A 15,955-nucleotide genomic window follows, 5' to 3' on the forward strand; every position below is an offset into this window, starting at 1 on the left:
ACTAGTGACATGTTTCACATTTACAACAACTCTATAGTGATCATAGATCCATTTACAGCAAGTGTTATATATTCACTGAATATATGTAACCCTCCTAAATAAAAGGGCAGCAGACGGCGCCTAATATATGTAGGTACCAGGTGTAAGATTCACTATTACACACACACCCCTGAAGGCATAACATGATACATTAATGAACTAGGTTTAAATTAATATTTTGAGCCTACATTCATATAAGAATATGCTGAGACCTCAACATTTCTATTATAACATAGAGGAATAAACTACTCTTATGATCTTAGATCATTAACATATATCTGAGTATAAGGAACTTAAGGGAATGAATATGGTGTACAGCAATATCCTGTTATAAGATTTCTGACCACTTATTGTCACTAATTGTCACAGCTCTCAATGAGCCATAGTGATGCTATGATAAAACCTTGTGACAACTGAAAGATTGGATACTGTCAGAGCTGAACAATTGTTTCTCTTTAGTGGATACATTTGTATCTGAATGTTTCTTATGCTCCTATTTCAGTGGATACAACATCTCATGAAGCCTGAGAGAACACACCAGGGACGTGCAGTCAGGGGAGGCAGTGCCTCCCCTGTCATTCTCCCCTGTCATTAACGATTTTGTTACAATAATATAAAGAAGATACTTCTGACACATATTCTGTGTCCTAAGTATATGCTTTTTATTATTTTAGTCATTTTTTACATTTTCAAACGGTTTGTTTTTACAGGCATCGAGAGCGGTGCCTCCTGTAGATAATGACAAAGGTCCAGAAGCGGGGGGCGGGGCCAAGGAGAGGGCTGTAAAAGCCCATTAAAAAAAACAGGAACAGCGGCACCAGTGTGAGTGCCTCAGTGACAGGGGCGTGCCTTCTGCCCATATGAAAGCACGCCCCTTCCTCTGAGACAGATATGATTGGGTACTGTCTGATACTCCTTCCTCCGGCCAGACCCGCATCACCCGCACAGTCACACCGCCGGCGCCGCTCATCACCCCCGCACCCTCCCCCCGCTCGTTGGTGCTGACCTCTCCTCCTGACCAGGCGGCCGCGTAGAGTGCCCTGCGCCGCTAATCACCCGCACACCACCGGCGCCGCTCATTCCCTCCTCCCGCTCACCTGGTGCTGCTCATCCAAACCCCCCCCCACCCGCTCACCGTCATTGCTACCCTCCCCTGCAACCACCGCTGGTGGCTCTCATCTCATGGCGTGCTGCTTATTTCCCCCCCCCCCCCCTCACTGTCAGTGCTGCTCATCTCTTCCCCCGCCCCCCCTCACCGTCGGTGCTGCACATCTTCCCCCCCCCCCCCTCAGTGCCAGTGCCTCCCAGCTCTCCCCCTCTAACTCCCCGCTGGTGCTGCTCATCTCGCCCCATCCCCCTGCTCACCTGATGCTGCTCATCTCCCCCCCACCATCAGTGCAGCTCATCTCTCCCCCCCAAAACCACCGCTGGTGCTTCTCATCTTCCACCACCCCCCTCCCCTCTGCTCAGTGCTGCTCATCTCTCTCCCCCCCCCTGCTCAGCTGGTGCTGCTCATCATCTTCTCCCCCCCCCACTCACCTAGTGCTGCTCATCTCCCCCTCCCCCCCACCCCCCGCTCACCATCAGTGCAGCTCATCTCTCCCCCCCAACCACCGCAGGTGCTTCTCATCTCCCCCCCGCTCTCATGGTGCTGATCATCATCTTCTCCCCCCCCCTCTGCTCAGTGCCAGTGCTGCTCATCATCTCCCCCCCCCCCCCACTCATCTGGTGCTGCTCATCCCCCCCCCCCCCCACTCACCATCAGTGCTGCTCATCTCCCAACCCCCCCAGCCCCCAAACAAACGCTGGTGCTGCACATCCCCCCCCCTCAGTGCCAATGCTGCTCATCTCTCTCTCCCTCCCTCCCTATCACCTGGAGGGAGCGCAGGAGAAGTTGCAGAGGCTTGGCCGCAGCATCTGGGAATATGTGAGAGACCACAGCCGCTATTGACAGACACCGGTGACTGGTGAGTAGCTTGTAAATTCCCAAACTCCCCCCACCCAGTGGCGCCAATCTATCTTTTTGCTGGTGGGTGCCGTGACATAATTATGTCGCCGTGGCTGCACACGCAACAGACCAGGAGGCTGACTGTGAGCTGGGGGTGGAGCCGCGGGTTGAGGAATTTACTGCCCATGGCTCCACCCCCAGCTCACAGTCAGCCTCCTGGTTTCTGGGGTATTGGGCGGCTGGGGGAAGCTGTAGTGCCACTGACACTATCCTGCGCTCACCCCCCACTGGTGGCTCATTGAGTGTCGGCCGGGAGAAGCTGCAGTGCTGTGCCTAGGGCTCCGCTGAGACTGCTGGCCTCACCCCCGCTGACGACTTATGTAATGTATGTATAGACCACATGAGCCACCAGCGGGGGTGATCGCAGCCTAGTCATACACCAGATGTGAATTTTGCCTCAGTCAGTGTGCTACAATGTGAATTTCGGCTCATTCATTGTGCTACAATGTGAATGTCGGCTCATTCAGTGTGCTACAATGTGAATTTCGGCTCATTCAGTGTGCTACAATGTGAATTTCGGCTCATTCTCTGTGCTATAATGTGAATTTCGGCTCATTCAGTGTGCTACAATGTGAATTTCGGCTCATTCAGTGTGCTACAATGTGAATGTCGGCTCATTCAGTGTGCTACAATGTGAATGTCGGCTCATTCAGTGTGCTACAATGTGAATTTCGGCTCATTCAGTGTGCTACAATGTGAATTTCGGCTCATTCTCTGTGCTATAATGTGAATTTCGGCTCATTCAGTGTGCTACAATGTGAATTTCGGCTCATTCTCTGTGCTACAATGTGAATATCGGATCATTCAGTGTGCTACAATGTGAATTTCGGCTCATTCAGTGTGCTACAATATGAATTTCGGCTCATTCAGTGTGCTACAATGTGAATGTCGGCTCATTCAGTGTGCTACAATGTGAATTTCAGCTCATTCAGTGTGCTACAATGTGAATTTCAGCTCATTCAGTGTGCTACAATGTGAATTTCGGCTCATTCAGTGTGCTACAATGTGAATTTCAGCTCAGTCAGTGTGCTATAATGTGAATATTGGATCATTCAGTGTGCTACAATGTGAATTTCAGCTCAGTCAGTGTGCTACAATGTGAATATTGGATCATTCAGTGTGCTACAATAAGAATTTCGGCTCATTCTGTGTGCTACAATAAGAATTTTGGCTCATTTTGTGTGCTACAATGTAAATTTCCGCATATACTGTGTGGTATAATGTGAAATGGGCACCAGTACTAGACAGTATAAGGGGTTCTACTATTGTGGGGTATATGGTGTGGTAAACTACATGGAAGGACACGCGCCCTTTGTGAGTGGCCACGCCGCCTTATCCGGAGCGCATGCGCCTTCGGCGCGCACATAATTGCAACCTTCACTTTTCCATATCCCAACTTCAAAATTCCACTTCGACCACTGTGAGGGATGGTATCAGAATCCTGGCGATTGAGATAACGATGGTCAGAATACCGACAGCGTCATCCCGATGTGCAGGATCCCAACAACCCCCCCATCCCTCCCTGCCTGCAGCCTGTTCTTAAACTACGCCAGGTAGAGCCCATTCCTAGACTGGTACTGCTGGCCAGGGATGACTCTACTTGTCTCCAGCCTCCACCTCAAGCAGCAGCGCAGCTGTTGGGAGACCTGCTGCTGCTGCTGGAGGAGAATGGAGGTGAGCAGAGTCTGTCCCCATGCTGTCCGAGAGGAGGCTCCAGAATCTGCCCCCTACTGCTGTAGTGCAGGAAGGAGACACAAGCACAGCAGGCACAGCCAGGGGCTGTGATGACATGATATAGTGCTATGTATTGTACGAGGAAGGGGGCCCCAAATCCGTGTGTTGCTTAGGGCTCCATGAGGTCTAAACTCGCCTCTGGCAGCGGACATAGCGGTGGCTTTAGTGGGCATGCCTCACCAGCCACTGACCTCACTGCACGCCACTGGAACACACAGGTGTTATTGAGACCTTATAACAGAGCTTGTATATTAACTGTGAGATATAGAGAGACACAGTACACATTTAGTATTTTGATTAGTTTATTGAGAGATATTTCAGCATGACATATAGCAAACCATTAGCGTTCTATATGGTGACATCTGGAATCTGGCTTTAACGCTCCTATATTTGGAATCCTGGGAAGGAATATATATAATTGTGGGACACCTATTCTTGGAGCCTTCTTAGTTGTCTAATATATGAAATATAACACATATGAAATATTTCTAATACACTCTTGACCAGAGGTTCTCAAACTCGGTCCTCGGGGGCCCACACAGTGCATGTTTTGCAGGTCTCCTCACAGCATCACAAGTGAAATATTACCTCCACCTGTGGACCTTTAAAAATGTGTCAGTGAGTAATTAATACACCTGTGCACCTGCTGGGTTACCTGCAAAACATGCACTGTGTGGGGTCCTGAGGACCGAGTTTGAGAACTCTACTCTTGACCATCTATAGATTTTGTTAGCAATATATGAGCGAATCTGGTGACCTCTAGTGCGCAGCATTTTCATTTTAAAACACGATTTCTTCTCTATTTACACTATTCAACTTTCCTTTTAATATTCGCTGGTCTTAATATATATTTCAATAAAAGTTATATTTTAATATAAGATTGTGTGCACCACTATAGGGCATTTCAAATTTTTCTTTTTTTTTCTCCTGGAAACTATAGGTCAGTAAGACAATACATTAAGAAACTATAGGTCAGTATGACAATAAAGAAGGAAACTAGGTCAGTAAAAGAATACAGAAGGAAACTCTAGGTAAGTAAGACAATACAGTAAGAAACTATAGGTCAGTAAGACAATACGTTAGGAAACTGAAGGTCAGTAAAACAATACAGTAGGAAACTATAGGTCAGTAAGACAATATAGTAGGAAGCTGTAGGTCAGTAAGAAAATTCAGTAAGAAGCTATAGGTCAGTAAGACAATATAGTAGGAAGCTGTAGGTCAATAAGTCAATACAGTCAGAAACTAGGTCAGTAAGACAATACAGTAGGAAACTAGGTCAGTAAGACAATACAGTAGGAAACTATAGGTCAGTAAGAAAATTCAGTAAGAAACTATAGGTCCGTAAGACAATACAGTAAGAAACTATAGGTCAGAAACACAATATAGTAAGAAACTATAGGTCAGTAAGACAATACAGTCAGAAACTAGGTCAGTAAGACAATACAGTAGGAAACTATAGGTCAGTAAGAAAATTCAGTAAGAAACTATAGGTCAGTAAGACAATACAGTAAGAAACTATAGGTCAGAAACACAATATAGTAAGAAACTATAGGTCAAACACAATACAGTAAGAAACTATAGGTCAGTAAGACAATACAGTAAGAAACTATAGGTCAGTAAGAGAATACAGTAAGAAACTATAGGTCAGTAAGACAATACAGTAGGAAACATTTAAAAAGGCTTTTTATACGAGTTCCTCCTAACACCGCACAACTGCTCATTGCGCAGACATTTGTGCGCAAAATAAAAAAACTTGCAGTAAAACCTATGGAAAATTTTCACCACTATTTGCGGCTAAATGGATAGGGAATTTTTTGCGATTAACTGATTCCCCCCCCCCATAAAGTGTTTATACATACAGTATGATGTTACATTGAGATTTCCGCTGGAGCAAACGCTGCCACAATATTATTGAATGTGTAATTTAGCCCGTCCTCGTATGGGTGTAATATATTAATATATTCTTACTGACCAGGATTACCAGCACTGAATCAGTTATCACCCAATATAATATACATGCCAATGTTTAATAACAAATACACTTGTTTTTTTTATTACTTTATTCACCTTTATACATTTACTTTTGTGTTTTATATATCACTGATTTATCTTACATACTTTACTGTACTTAATAAAGGTTATATATTATTTTAGTGCGCAAACAGGACAGCACTTTCTCTTCTTTGCTGTTTAATTATTGCAAAGCCCATGTCACCTCTAGTAATCCCACATGAGCGTCCATGTCACCTCTAGTAATCCCACATGAGCGTCCATGTCACCTCTAGTAATTCCACATGATTGTCCATGTCACCTCTAGTAATCCCACATGAACGTCCATGTCACTTCTAGTAATCCCACATGAGCATCCATATCGCCTCTAGTCATCCCACACAAGCGTCCGTGTCACCTCTAGTAATCCCACATGACAGTCCATGTCCTCTCTAGTAATCCCACATGAGCATCCATCTCACCTCTAGTAATCCCACATGAGCATCCATGTCCTCTCTAGTAATCCCACATGAGCATCCATGTCACCTCTAGTAATCCCACATGAGCGTCCATCTCACCTCTAGTAATCCCACATGAGCGTCCATCTCACCTCTAGTAATCCCACATGAGCGTCCATGTCACCTCTAGTAATCCCACATGAGTGTCCATGTCACCTCTAGTAATCCCTCATGAGCATCCATGTCACATCTAGTAATCAGACATGAGCGTCCATGTCACCTCTAGTAATCCCACATGAGCGTCCATGTCACATCTAGTAATCAGACATGAGCGTCCATGTCACCTCTAGTAATCCCACATGAGCGTCCGTGTCACCTATTTATTTATTTATTAACAGTTTCTTATATAGCGCAGCAAATTCCGTTGCGCTTTACAATTTGAAATAACAATAACAAACTGGGTGATAACAGTCATAGAGGTAGGAAGGCCCTGCTCGCAAGCTTACAATCTATAGGGAAATAGGCATATGTACACAAGGAAAGGTGCTATCTATTGCATAGAATGAGAAGACATGTGAGGATATGTGTGGATTGTACAGAGTGGATGTAATTTGATAGGAAGGTTTATGAAAGTTATGTGGGCGGTTCAGGAATTTGATACGCTTGCCTAAAGAGGTGAGTTTTGAGGGAACGTTTGGAGACTAGAGGAGAGTCTTATTGTGCATGGTAGGGCATTCCACAGAGTGGGTGCAGCCCGATGAAAGTCCTGCAGTCGTGAGTGGGAGCGAGTAATGAGTGTGGATGAGAGACGCAGGTCTTGTGAAGAGCGCAGAGGTCGGGTTGGGAGATATTTTGTGATAAGCGAAGTGATGTACGTTGGTGTAGTTTGGTTAATGGCCTTGTGTGTGAGTAAAAGTATTTTATATTGAATGTGGTAGAGTACAGGTAACCAATGGAGGGACTGACAGAGTGGATCTGCAGACGATGAACGTCTAGCGAGGAAGATAAGCCTCGCCGCTGCATTCAGAATGGATTGTAGTGGTGAGAGTCTTGTTTTGGGAAGACCAGTTAGGAGACTATTGCAATAATCAATGCGGGAGATAATGAGAGCGTGGATTAGAGTTTTAGCAGTGTCTTGTGTAAGGTTTGGTCGTATTTTGGATATGTTTTTTAGATGCATGTAACATGATCTTGAGACAGATTGAATGTGGGGAACAAAGGACAGATCAGAGTCAAGGATGACACCTAGGCAGCGAGCTTGTGGGGTAGGGTAGATAGTCAAGTTTTCAACAGTGATAGAGATATCAGGTTGGTACCTACTATTGGCCGGTGGAAATATAATTAACTCTGTCTTTGAAATATTAAGTTTGAGGTGGCGAGATGTCATCCAGGATGAGATGGCAGAAAGGCATTCAGTGACACGGTCCAGTACAGATAGGGACAAGTCAGGGGAGGATAGGTAGATTTGAGTATCATCTGCGTACAGATGATACTGAAAACCAAAAGAGCTGATTAGTTTACCAAGAGATGAGGTATAGATAGAGAAAAGCAGAGGACCCAAGACTGAGCCTTGCGGTACTCCAGCTGAAAGAGGTAGCGGAGAGGAGGTAGATTCAGAAAAGCGTCACCTCTAGTAATCCCACATGAGCGTCGGTGTCACCTCTAGTAATCCCGCGTGAGCGTCCATGTCACCTCTAGTAATCCCACGTGAGCGTCCATGTCACCTCTAGTTATCCCACACAAGCGTCTGTGTCACCTCTAGTAATCCCATATGATCAAGCTCCAGTCTAAGCATCCTAGCTTTTTTGTTTTTTAATGATTACAGGTAAAAAAATGTCAGTTATAGAATTATATATTGTAATCTGTAACACCCTGGGTCTTGTCTACTCATTTTATATTTTAATGTATTTTATTTCCAGCAGATGGACACACAAGCAGGAATATCACAGAAGGACATCTAATGTTATCCCCGGATTGTGACATAAAAGATGACAGTAGACAGGATTCTCCAGGAGCTAACCCCATTACCCCAATTAAACATCCAGCTCTATCAGCTGATCCCCCTGATCCTGGGAAATGTTCTCCTGATCACTCTGATATTGGTGCATCTGTTACAGCTCTGAGAGTAGATACAGTGTTTCCGTGTTCTATAGATGCCAAATGTTTTACACAGAACACAAAGCGTATTACCCATCAGCCAGCTAAGGCAGGTGAGAGGCCACTGATATGTTCTGAGTGTGGGAAATGTTTTACACACAAATCATCTCTTGTTACACATCAGAGAAGTCACACAGGTGAAAAGTCATATTCCTGTTCTGAGTGTAGGAAATGTTTTCCCCGGAAATCAGAACTTGTTACACATCAGAGAAGTCACACAGGTGAGAAGCCGTATTCCTGTTCTGAGTGTGGGAAATGTTTTGCATGGAAATCAAATCTTGTTACACATCAGAGAAGTCACACAGATGAGAAGCCGTACTTCTGTTCTGAGTGTGGGAAATGTTTTGCATCGAAATCAAATCTTGTTACACATCAGAGGAATCACATAGGTGAGAAGCCATATTCCTGTTCTCAGTGTGGGAATTGTTTTGCATCGAAATCATATCTTGTTACACATCAGAAAAGTCACAGAGGTGAGAAGCCATATTCCTGTTCTGAGTGTGGGAAATGTTTTGCATCGAAATCATATCTTATTACACATCAGAGGAGTCACACAGGTGAGAAGCCATATTCCTGTTTTGAGTGTGGGAAATGTTTTGCATATAAATCAAATCTTGTTACACATCAGAGGAGTCACACTGGTGAGAAGCTATTTTCCTGTTCTGAGTGTGGGAAATGCTTTACATATAAATCATATCTTGTTACACATCAGAAAAGTCACACAGGTGAGAAGCCATATTCCTGTACTGAGTGTGGGAAATGTTTTGCATTGAAATCAGATCTTGTTACACATCAGAGAAGTCACACAGGTGAGAAGCCATATTCCTGTTCTGAGTGTGGGAAATGTTTTGCATGGAAATCAAATCTTGTTACACATCAGAGAAGTCACACAGATGAGAAGCCGTACTTCTGTTCTGAGTGTGGGAAATGTTTTGCATCGAAATCAAATCTTGTTACACATCAGAGGAATCACACAGGTGAGAAGCCATATTCCTGTTCTCAGTGTGGGAAATGTTTTGCATCGAAATCATATCTTGTTACACATCAGAAAAGTCACACAGGTGAGAAGCCATATTCCTGTTCTCAGTGTGGGAAATGTTTTGCATCGAAATCATATCTTGTTACACATCAGAGAAGTCACACAGGTAAGAAGCCGTACTCCTGTTCTGAGTGTGGGAAATGTTTTGCATGGAAATCAGTTCTTGTTAAACATCAGCGATTTCACAAGTGAGAATCCATTTTCATGCTGAGAGATAAATAAATCTGCTCTTGTTGAACATATTAGACATTACCCAAGCACGGAACCATTTAAATCTTCTGGAGTATAATTATCACTGTCGTGCATGTTCCTCAAGGGTCAATCCTTTCTCCTATGCTTTATAAAATATACATGCTACCATGGGTTATATAATCAGACATCATGGCCTGGTCTACCACTGCTAGGCAGATGACCTGCTTTTTGCTCCATGTACTGAGAACCTAATACCAATCCTAAATGGTTGTCTTGCTGAGCGCCAGGGGTGGATGATGCCAGCCCAGCATTACATGGTCCAAGGTACTAGAAGCAGCTTCTGCCTCCTTACTGCCCCGCTTGCTTACTTCTAAAGATGAAGGACTGTTACCAGCAGTACCAAGAATTCTCTGTCATTCATTTAAGGGTTGAACGTTTAGCTTTGCAGCCCTGACCATGGAACTCACTGCCTTGCACAGTCCAAGAGGCCTCCAATCTAGAGACCTTCACAAGGAGACTGATGACTGTTACTCACGCTTTTCATTAATGTACCTCTATTTCTCTGACGTCCTAGTGGATGCTGGGAACTCCGTAAGGACCATGGGGAATAGCGGCTCCGCAGGAGACTGGGCACAAAAGTAAAGCTTTAGGACTACCTGGTGTGCACTGGCTCCTCCCCCCATGACCCTCCTCCAAGCCTCAGTTAGATTTTTCTGCCCGAACGAGAAGGGTGCACACTAGGTGGCTCTCCTGAGCTGCTTAGTGAAAAGTTTAGTTTTAGGTTTTTTATTTTCAGTGAGACCTGCTGGCAACAGGCTCACTGCATCGTGGGACTAAGGGGAGAAGAAGCGAACTCACCTGCGTGCAGAGTGGATTGGGCTTCTTAGGCTACTGGACACCATTAGCTCCAGAGGGATTGAACACAGGCCCAGCCATGGAGTCCGGTCCCAGAGCCGCGCCGCCGGCCCCCTTACAGAGCCAGAAGCAAGAAGAGGTCTGGAAAATCGGCGGCAGAAGACATCCTGTCTTCACCAAGGTAGCACACAGCACTGCAGCTGTGCGCCATTGCTCCTCAGCACACTTCGGTCACTGAGGGTGCAGGGCGCTAGGGGGGGGCGCCCTGAGCAGCAATAATAACACATTGGCTGGCGAAAATACATCACATATAGCCCCCAGGGCTATATGGATGAATTTTAACCCCTGCCAGAATCCATAAAAAAGCAGGAGAAAAGTCCGCGAAAAAGGGGCAGAGCCTATCTCCTTAGCACACTGGCGCCATTTTCCCTCACAGCTCCGTTGGAGGGAAGCTCCCCTGGCTCTCCCCTGCAGTCACTACACTACAGAAAGGGTTAAAAAAGAGAGAGGGGCACTAATTAGGCACAGTATTAACAATACAGCAGCTATAAGGGGAAAAACACTTATATAAGGTTATCCCTGTATATATATAGCGCTCTGGTGTGTGCTGGCAAACTCTCCCTCTGTCTCCCCAAAGGACTAGTGGGGTCCTGTCCTCTATCAGAGCATTCCCTGTGTGTGTGCTGTGTGTCGGTACGTTTGTGTCGACATGTATGAGGAGGAAAATGATGTGGAGGCGGAGCAAATTGCCTGTAATAGTGATGTCTCCCCCTGGGGGGTCGACACCTGAGTGGATGAACTGTTGGAAGAATTACGTGACAGTGTCAGCTCTTTACAAAAGACAGTTGATGACATGAGACAGCCGGCTACTCAGCTTGTGCCTGTCCAGACGTCTCATAGGCCGTCAGGGGCTCTAAAGCGCCCGTTTCCTCGGATGGCATCTACAGACGTCGACACGGATACTGACCAGTGTCGACGGTGAAGAGACAAACGTGACTTCCAGTAGGGCCACACGTTACATGATTGAGGCAATGAAAAATGTTTTACACATTTTTGATAATACAAGTACCACTAAAAAGGGTATTATGTTCGGTGAGAAAAAACTACCTGTAGTTTTTCCTGAATCTGAGGAATTAAATGAAGTGTGGGATGAAGCGTGGGTTTCCCCCGATAAAAAACTGATAATTTCTAAAAAATTATTGGCATTATATCCTTTCCCGCCAGAGGTTGGGGTGCGTTGGGAAACACCCCCTAGGGTGGATAAAGCGCTCACACGCTTGTTAAAACAGGTGGCTCTACCCTCTCCTGAGACGGCCGCCCTTAAGGATCCTGCTGATAGAAAGCAGGAGGGTATCCTCAAATGTATTTACACACATACTGGTGTTATACTGCGACCAGCAATTGCCTCAGCCTGGATGTGCAGTGCTGGGTTGGCGTGGTCGGATTCCCTGACTGAAAATATTGATACCCTAGATAGGGACAGTATATTACTTACTATAGAGCATTTAAAAGATGCATTTCTATATATGCGTGATGCACAGCGGGATATTTGCCGACTGGCATCAAGAGTAAGTGCGCTGTCCATTTCTGCCAGAAGAGGGTTATGGACGCGACAGTGGTCAGGTGATGCGGATTCCAAACGGCATATGGAAGTATTGCCTTATAAAGGGGAGGAGTTATTTGGGGTTGGTCTTTCAGACCTGGTGGCCACGGCAACAGCTGGGAAATCCACGTTTTTACCCCAGGTCGCCTCTCAACATAAGAAGACGCCGTATTATCAGGCGCAGTCCTTTCGTTCCCATAAGGGCAAGCGGGCAAAAGGTTCCTCTTTTCTGCCCTGTGGCAGAGGGAGAGGAAAAAGGCTGCAGCAAACAGCTAGTTCCCAGGAACAGAAGCCCTCCCGCTTCTGCCAAGCCCTCAGCATGACGCTGGGGCTTTACAAGCAGAATCAGGCACGGTGGGGGCCCGTCTCAATGAATTTCAGAGCGCAGTGGGCTCACTCGCAAGTAGACCCCTGGATCCTTCAGGTGATATCTCAGGGGTACAAATTAGAATGCGAGACGTCTCCCCCTCGCCGTTTCCTAAAGTCGGCTTTATCGATGTCTCCTTCTGACACGGAGACAGTTTTGGAAGCCATTCACAAGCTGTATTCCCAGCAGGTGATAATCAAGGTATCCCTCCTGCAACAGGGAACGGGGTATTATTCCACACTGTTGTGGTACCGAAGCCGGACGGCTCGGTGAGACCGATTCTAAATCTAAAATCTTTGAACACTTACATACAGAGGTTCAAATTCAAGATTGAGCCACTCAGAGCAGTGATTGCGGACCTGGAAGAAGGGGACTACATGATGTCTCGGGACATCAAGGATGCTTACCTTCATGTCAAATTTTACCCTTCTCACCAAGGGTACATCAGGTTTGTGGTACAGAACTGTCACTATCAGTTCAGACGCTGCCGTATGTATGGTCCACGGCACCCCGGGTCTTTACCAAGGTAATGGCCGAAATGATGATACTCCTTCGAAGGAAGGGAGTTTTAGTTATTCCTTACTTGGACGATCTCCTGATAAGGGCAAGATCCAGGGAACTGTTGGAGGTCGGAGTAGCACTATCTCAGGTAGTGTTGCGGCAGCATGGTTGGATTCTCAATATTCCAAAATCGCATCTGATTCCGACGACTCGTCTTCTGTTCTTAGGGATGATCCTGGACACAGTCCAGAAAAAGGTGTTTCTCCCGGAGGAGAAAGCCAGGGAGTTATCCGAGCTAGTCAGGAACCTCCTAAAACCGAGCCAGGTCTCAGTGCATCACGGCAGTTTCCACGCAAGAACTTTCCAGTGGGACCTGCTGGACAAATGGTCCGGGTCGCATCTTCAGATGCATCACCAAGGACAAGGGTGTCTCTCCTGTGGTGGTTGCAGAGTGCTCATCTTCTAGAGGGCCGCAGATTCGGCATTCAGGACTGGGTCCTGGTGACCACGGATGCCAGCCTGCGAGGCTGGGGAGCAGTCACACAGGGAAGGAATTTCCAGGGCTTATGGTCAAGCCTGGAGACATCACTTCACACAAATATCCTGGAGCTAAGGGCCATTTACAATGCTCTAAGCTTAGCAAGACCTCTGCTTCAAGGTCAGCCTGTGTTGATCCAGTCGGACAACATCACGGCAGTCGCCCACGTAAACAGACAGGGTGGCACAAGAAGCAGGAGGGCAATGGCAGAAGCTGCAAGGATTCTTCGCTGGGCGGAAAATCATGTGATAGCACTGTCAGCGGTGTTCATTCCGGGAGTGGACAACTGGGAAGCAGACTTCCTCAGCAGGCACGACCTCCACCCGGGAGAGTGGGGACTTCATCCAGAAGTCTTCCACATGATTGTAAACCGTTGGGAAAAAACAAAGGTGGACATGATGGTGTCCCGCCTCAACAAAAAACTGGACAGGTATTGCGCCAGGTCAAGGGACCCTCAGGCAACAGCTGTGGATGCTCTGGTAACGCCGTGGGTGTACCAGTCAGTTTATGTGTTCCCTCCTCTGCCTCTCATACCCAAGGTACTGAGAATTATAAGACGGAGATGAGTAAGAACTATACTCGTGGCTCCGGATTGGCCAAGAAGGACTTGGTACCCGGAACTTCAAGAGATGCTCACGGAGGATCCGTGGCCTCTACCTTTAAGAAGGGACCTGCTCCAGCAAGGACCCTGTCTGTTCCAAGACTTACCGCGGCTGCGTTTGACGGCATGGTGGTTGAACGCCGGATCCTGAAGGAAAAAGGCATTCCCGGATGAAGTCATCCCTACCCTGATCAAAGCCAGGAAGGATGTAACCGCAAAACATTATCAGTGCATTTGGCGAAAATATGTTGCGTGGTGCGAGGCCAGTAAGGCCCCGACGGAGGAATTTCAACTGGGTCGATTCCTACATTTCCTGCAAACAGGAGTGTCTATGGGCCTGAAATTGGGTCCATTAAGGTTCAAAATTCGGCCCTGTCAATTTTCTTCCAAAAAGAATTAGCTTCAGTCCCTGAAGTTCAGACGTTTGTAAAAGGGGTACTGCATATACAGCCTCCTTTTGTGCCTCCAGTGGCACCTTGGGATCTCAATGTAGTTTTGGGGTTCCTAAAGTCACATTGGTTTGAACCACTTAAATCCGTGGATTTGAAATATCTCACATGGAAAGTGGTCATGCTATTGGCCCTGGCCTCGGCCAGGCGCATGTCAGAATTGGCGGCTTTATCCTGTAAAAGCCCTTATCTGATTTTCCATTCGGACAGGGCGGAATTGAGGACTCGTCCTCAGTTTCTCCCTAAGGTGGTTTCAGCGTTTCACTTGAACCAACCTATTGTGGTGCCTGCGGCTACTAGGGACTTGGAGGACTCCAAGTTGCTAGACGTTGTCAGGGCCCTAAAAAAAAATGTTTCCAGGACGGCTGGAGTCAGAAAATCTGACTCGCGGTTTATCCTGTATGCACCCAACAAGCTGGGTGCTCCTGCTTCTAAGCAGACTATTGCTCGTTGGATTTGTAGTACAATTCAACTTGCACATTCAGTGGCAGGCCTGCCACAGCCAAAATCTGTTAATGCCCATTCCACAAGGAAGGTGGGCTCATCTTGGGCGGCTGCCCGAGGGGTCTCGGCTTTACAACTTTGCCGAGCAGCTACTTGGTCAGGGGCAAACACGTTTGCTAAATTCTACAAATTTGATACCCTGGCTGAGGAGGACCTGGAGTTCTCTCATTCGGTGCTGCAGAGTCATCCGCACTCTCCCGCCCGTTTGGGAGCTTTGGTATAATCCCCATGGTCCTTACGGAGTTCCCAGCATCCACTAGGACGTCAGAGAAAATAAGATTTTACTCACCGGTAAATCTATTTCTCGTAGTCCGTAGTGGATGCTGGGCGCCCATCCCAAGTGCGGATTATCTGCAATACTTGTACATAGTATTGTAAAATAATCGGGTTATTGTTGTAGTGAGCCATCTTTTCGAGAGGCTCCTCTGTTATCATGCTGTTAACTGGGTTCAGATCACAAGTTTTACGGTGTGATTGGTTTGGCTGGTATGAGTCTTACCCGGGATTCAAAATCCTTCCTTATTGTGTACGCTCGTCCGTGCACAGTATCCTAACTGAGGCTTGGAGGAGGGTCATGGGGGGAGGAGCCAGTGCACACCAGGTAGTCCTAAAGCTTTACTTTTGTGCCCAGTCTCCTGCGGAGCCGCTATTCCCCATGGTCCTTACGGAGTTCCCAGCATCCACTACGGACTACGAGAAATAGATTTACCGGTGAGTAAACTCTTATTTTAGTTCCTAAATAAAACATTCCAAATGCTTAGGTCTTTTTTCTGCTGTTTTATTTTGTATCTTGTGCTTTGTGTAAATGTGAATGTCTAATACCAGTTTCTACAATCTGTATTGCTGCACGACAGTATGGCGGCCATTGGAACGTGTTTTCACTTCTAGTTTGCCTAACTTGTTGCAGACACTCATCTTGAT

The 15,955-nt window shown here is 46.4% G+C and overlaps 2 protein-coding genes across 4 annotated transcripts in view; one reads left to right on the top strand and one right to left on the bottom strand.

Moving 5' to 3' along the window:
• The window catches only part of LOC134983450 (gastrula zinc finger protein XlCGF26.1-like), a 452,758-nt gene that overhangs the window by 222,432 nt on the left and 214,371 nt on the right, over window positions 1-15,955 (bottom strand). The gene's annotated exons all lie outside the window — the stretch shown is intronic.
• Window positions 8,151-15,955, top strand: part of LOC134983446 (zinc finger protein 260-like) — a 147,120-nt gene continuing 139,315 nt past the window's right edge. For 2 of the 3 annotated variants that reach the window (XM_063949124.1, XM_063949122.1), the window contains exon 1: window positions 8,151-9,530. In XM_063949124.1, coding sequence (XP_063805194.1) covers window positions 8,189-9,530 — 1,342 coding nt within the window. In that variant the 5' untranslated portion in view covers window positions 8,151-8,188. The remainder of the gene's footprint in view (window positions 9,531-15,955) is intronic. The other variant, XM_063949123.1, reaches the window with a different exon arrangement.

Source organism: Pseudophryne corroboree, assembly GCF_028390025.1.
Source record: "Pseudophryne corroboree isolate aPseCor3 chromosome 3 unlocalized genomic scaffold, aPseCor3.hap2 SUPER_3_unloc_15, whole genome shotgun sequence".
Lineage (NCBI taxonomy): Eukaryota > Metazoa > Chordata > Amphibia > Anura > Myobatrachidae > Pseudophryne > Pseudophryne corroboree.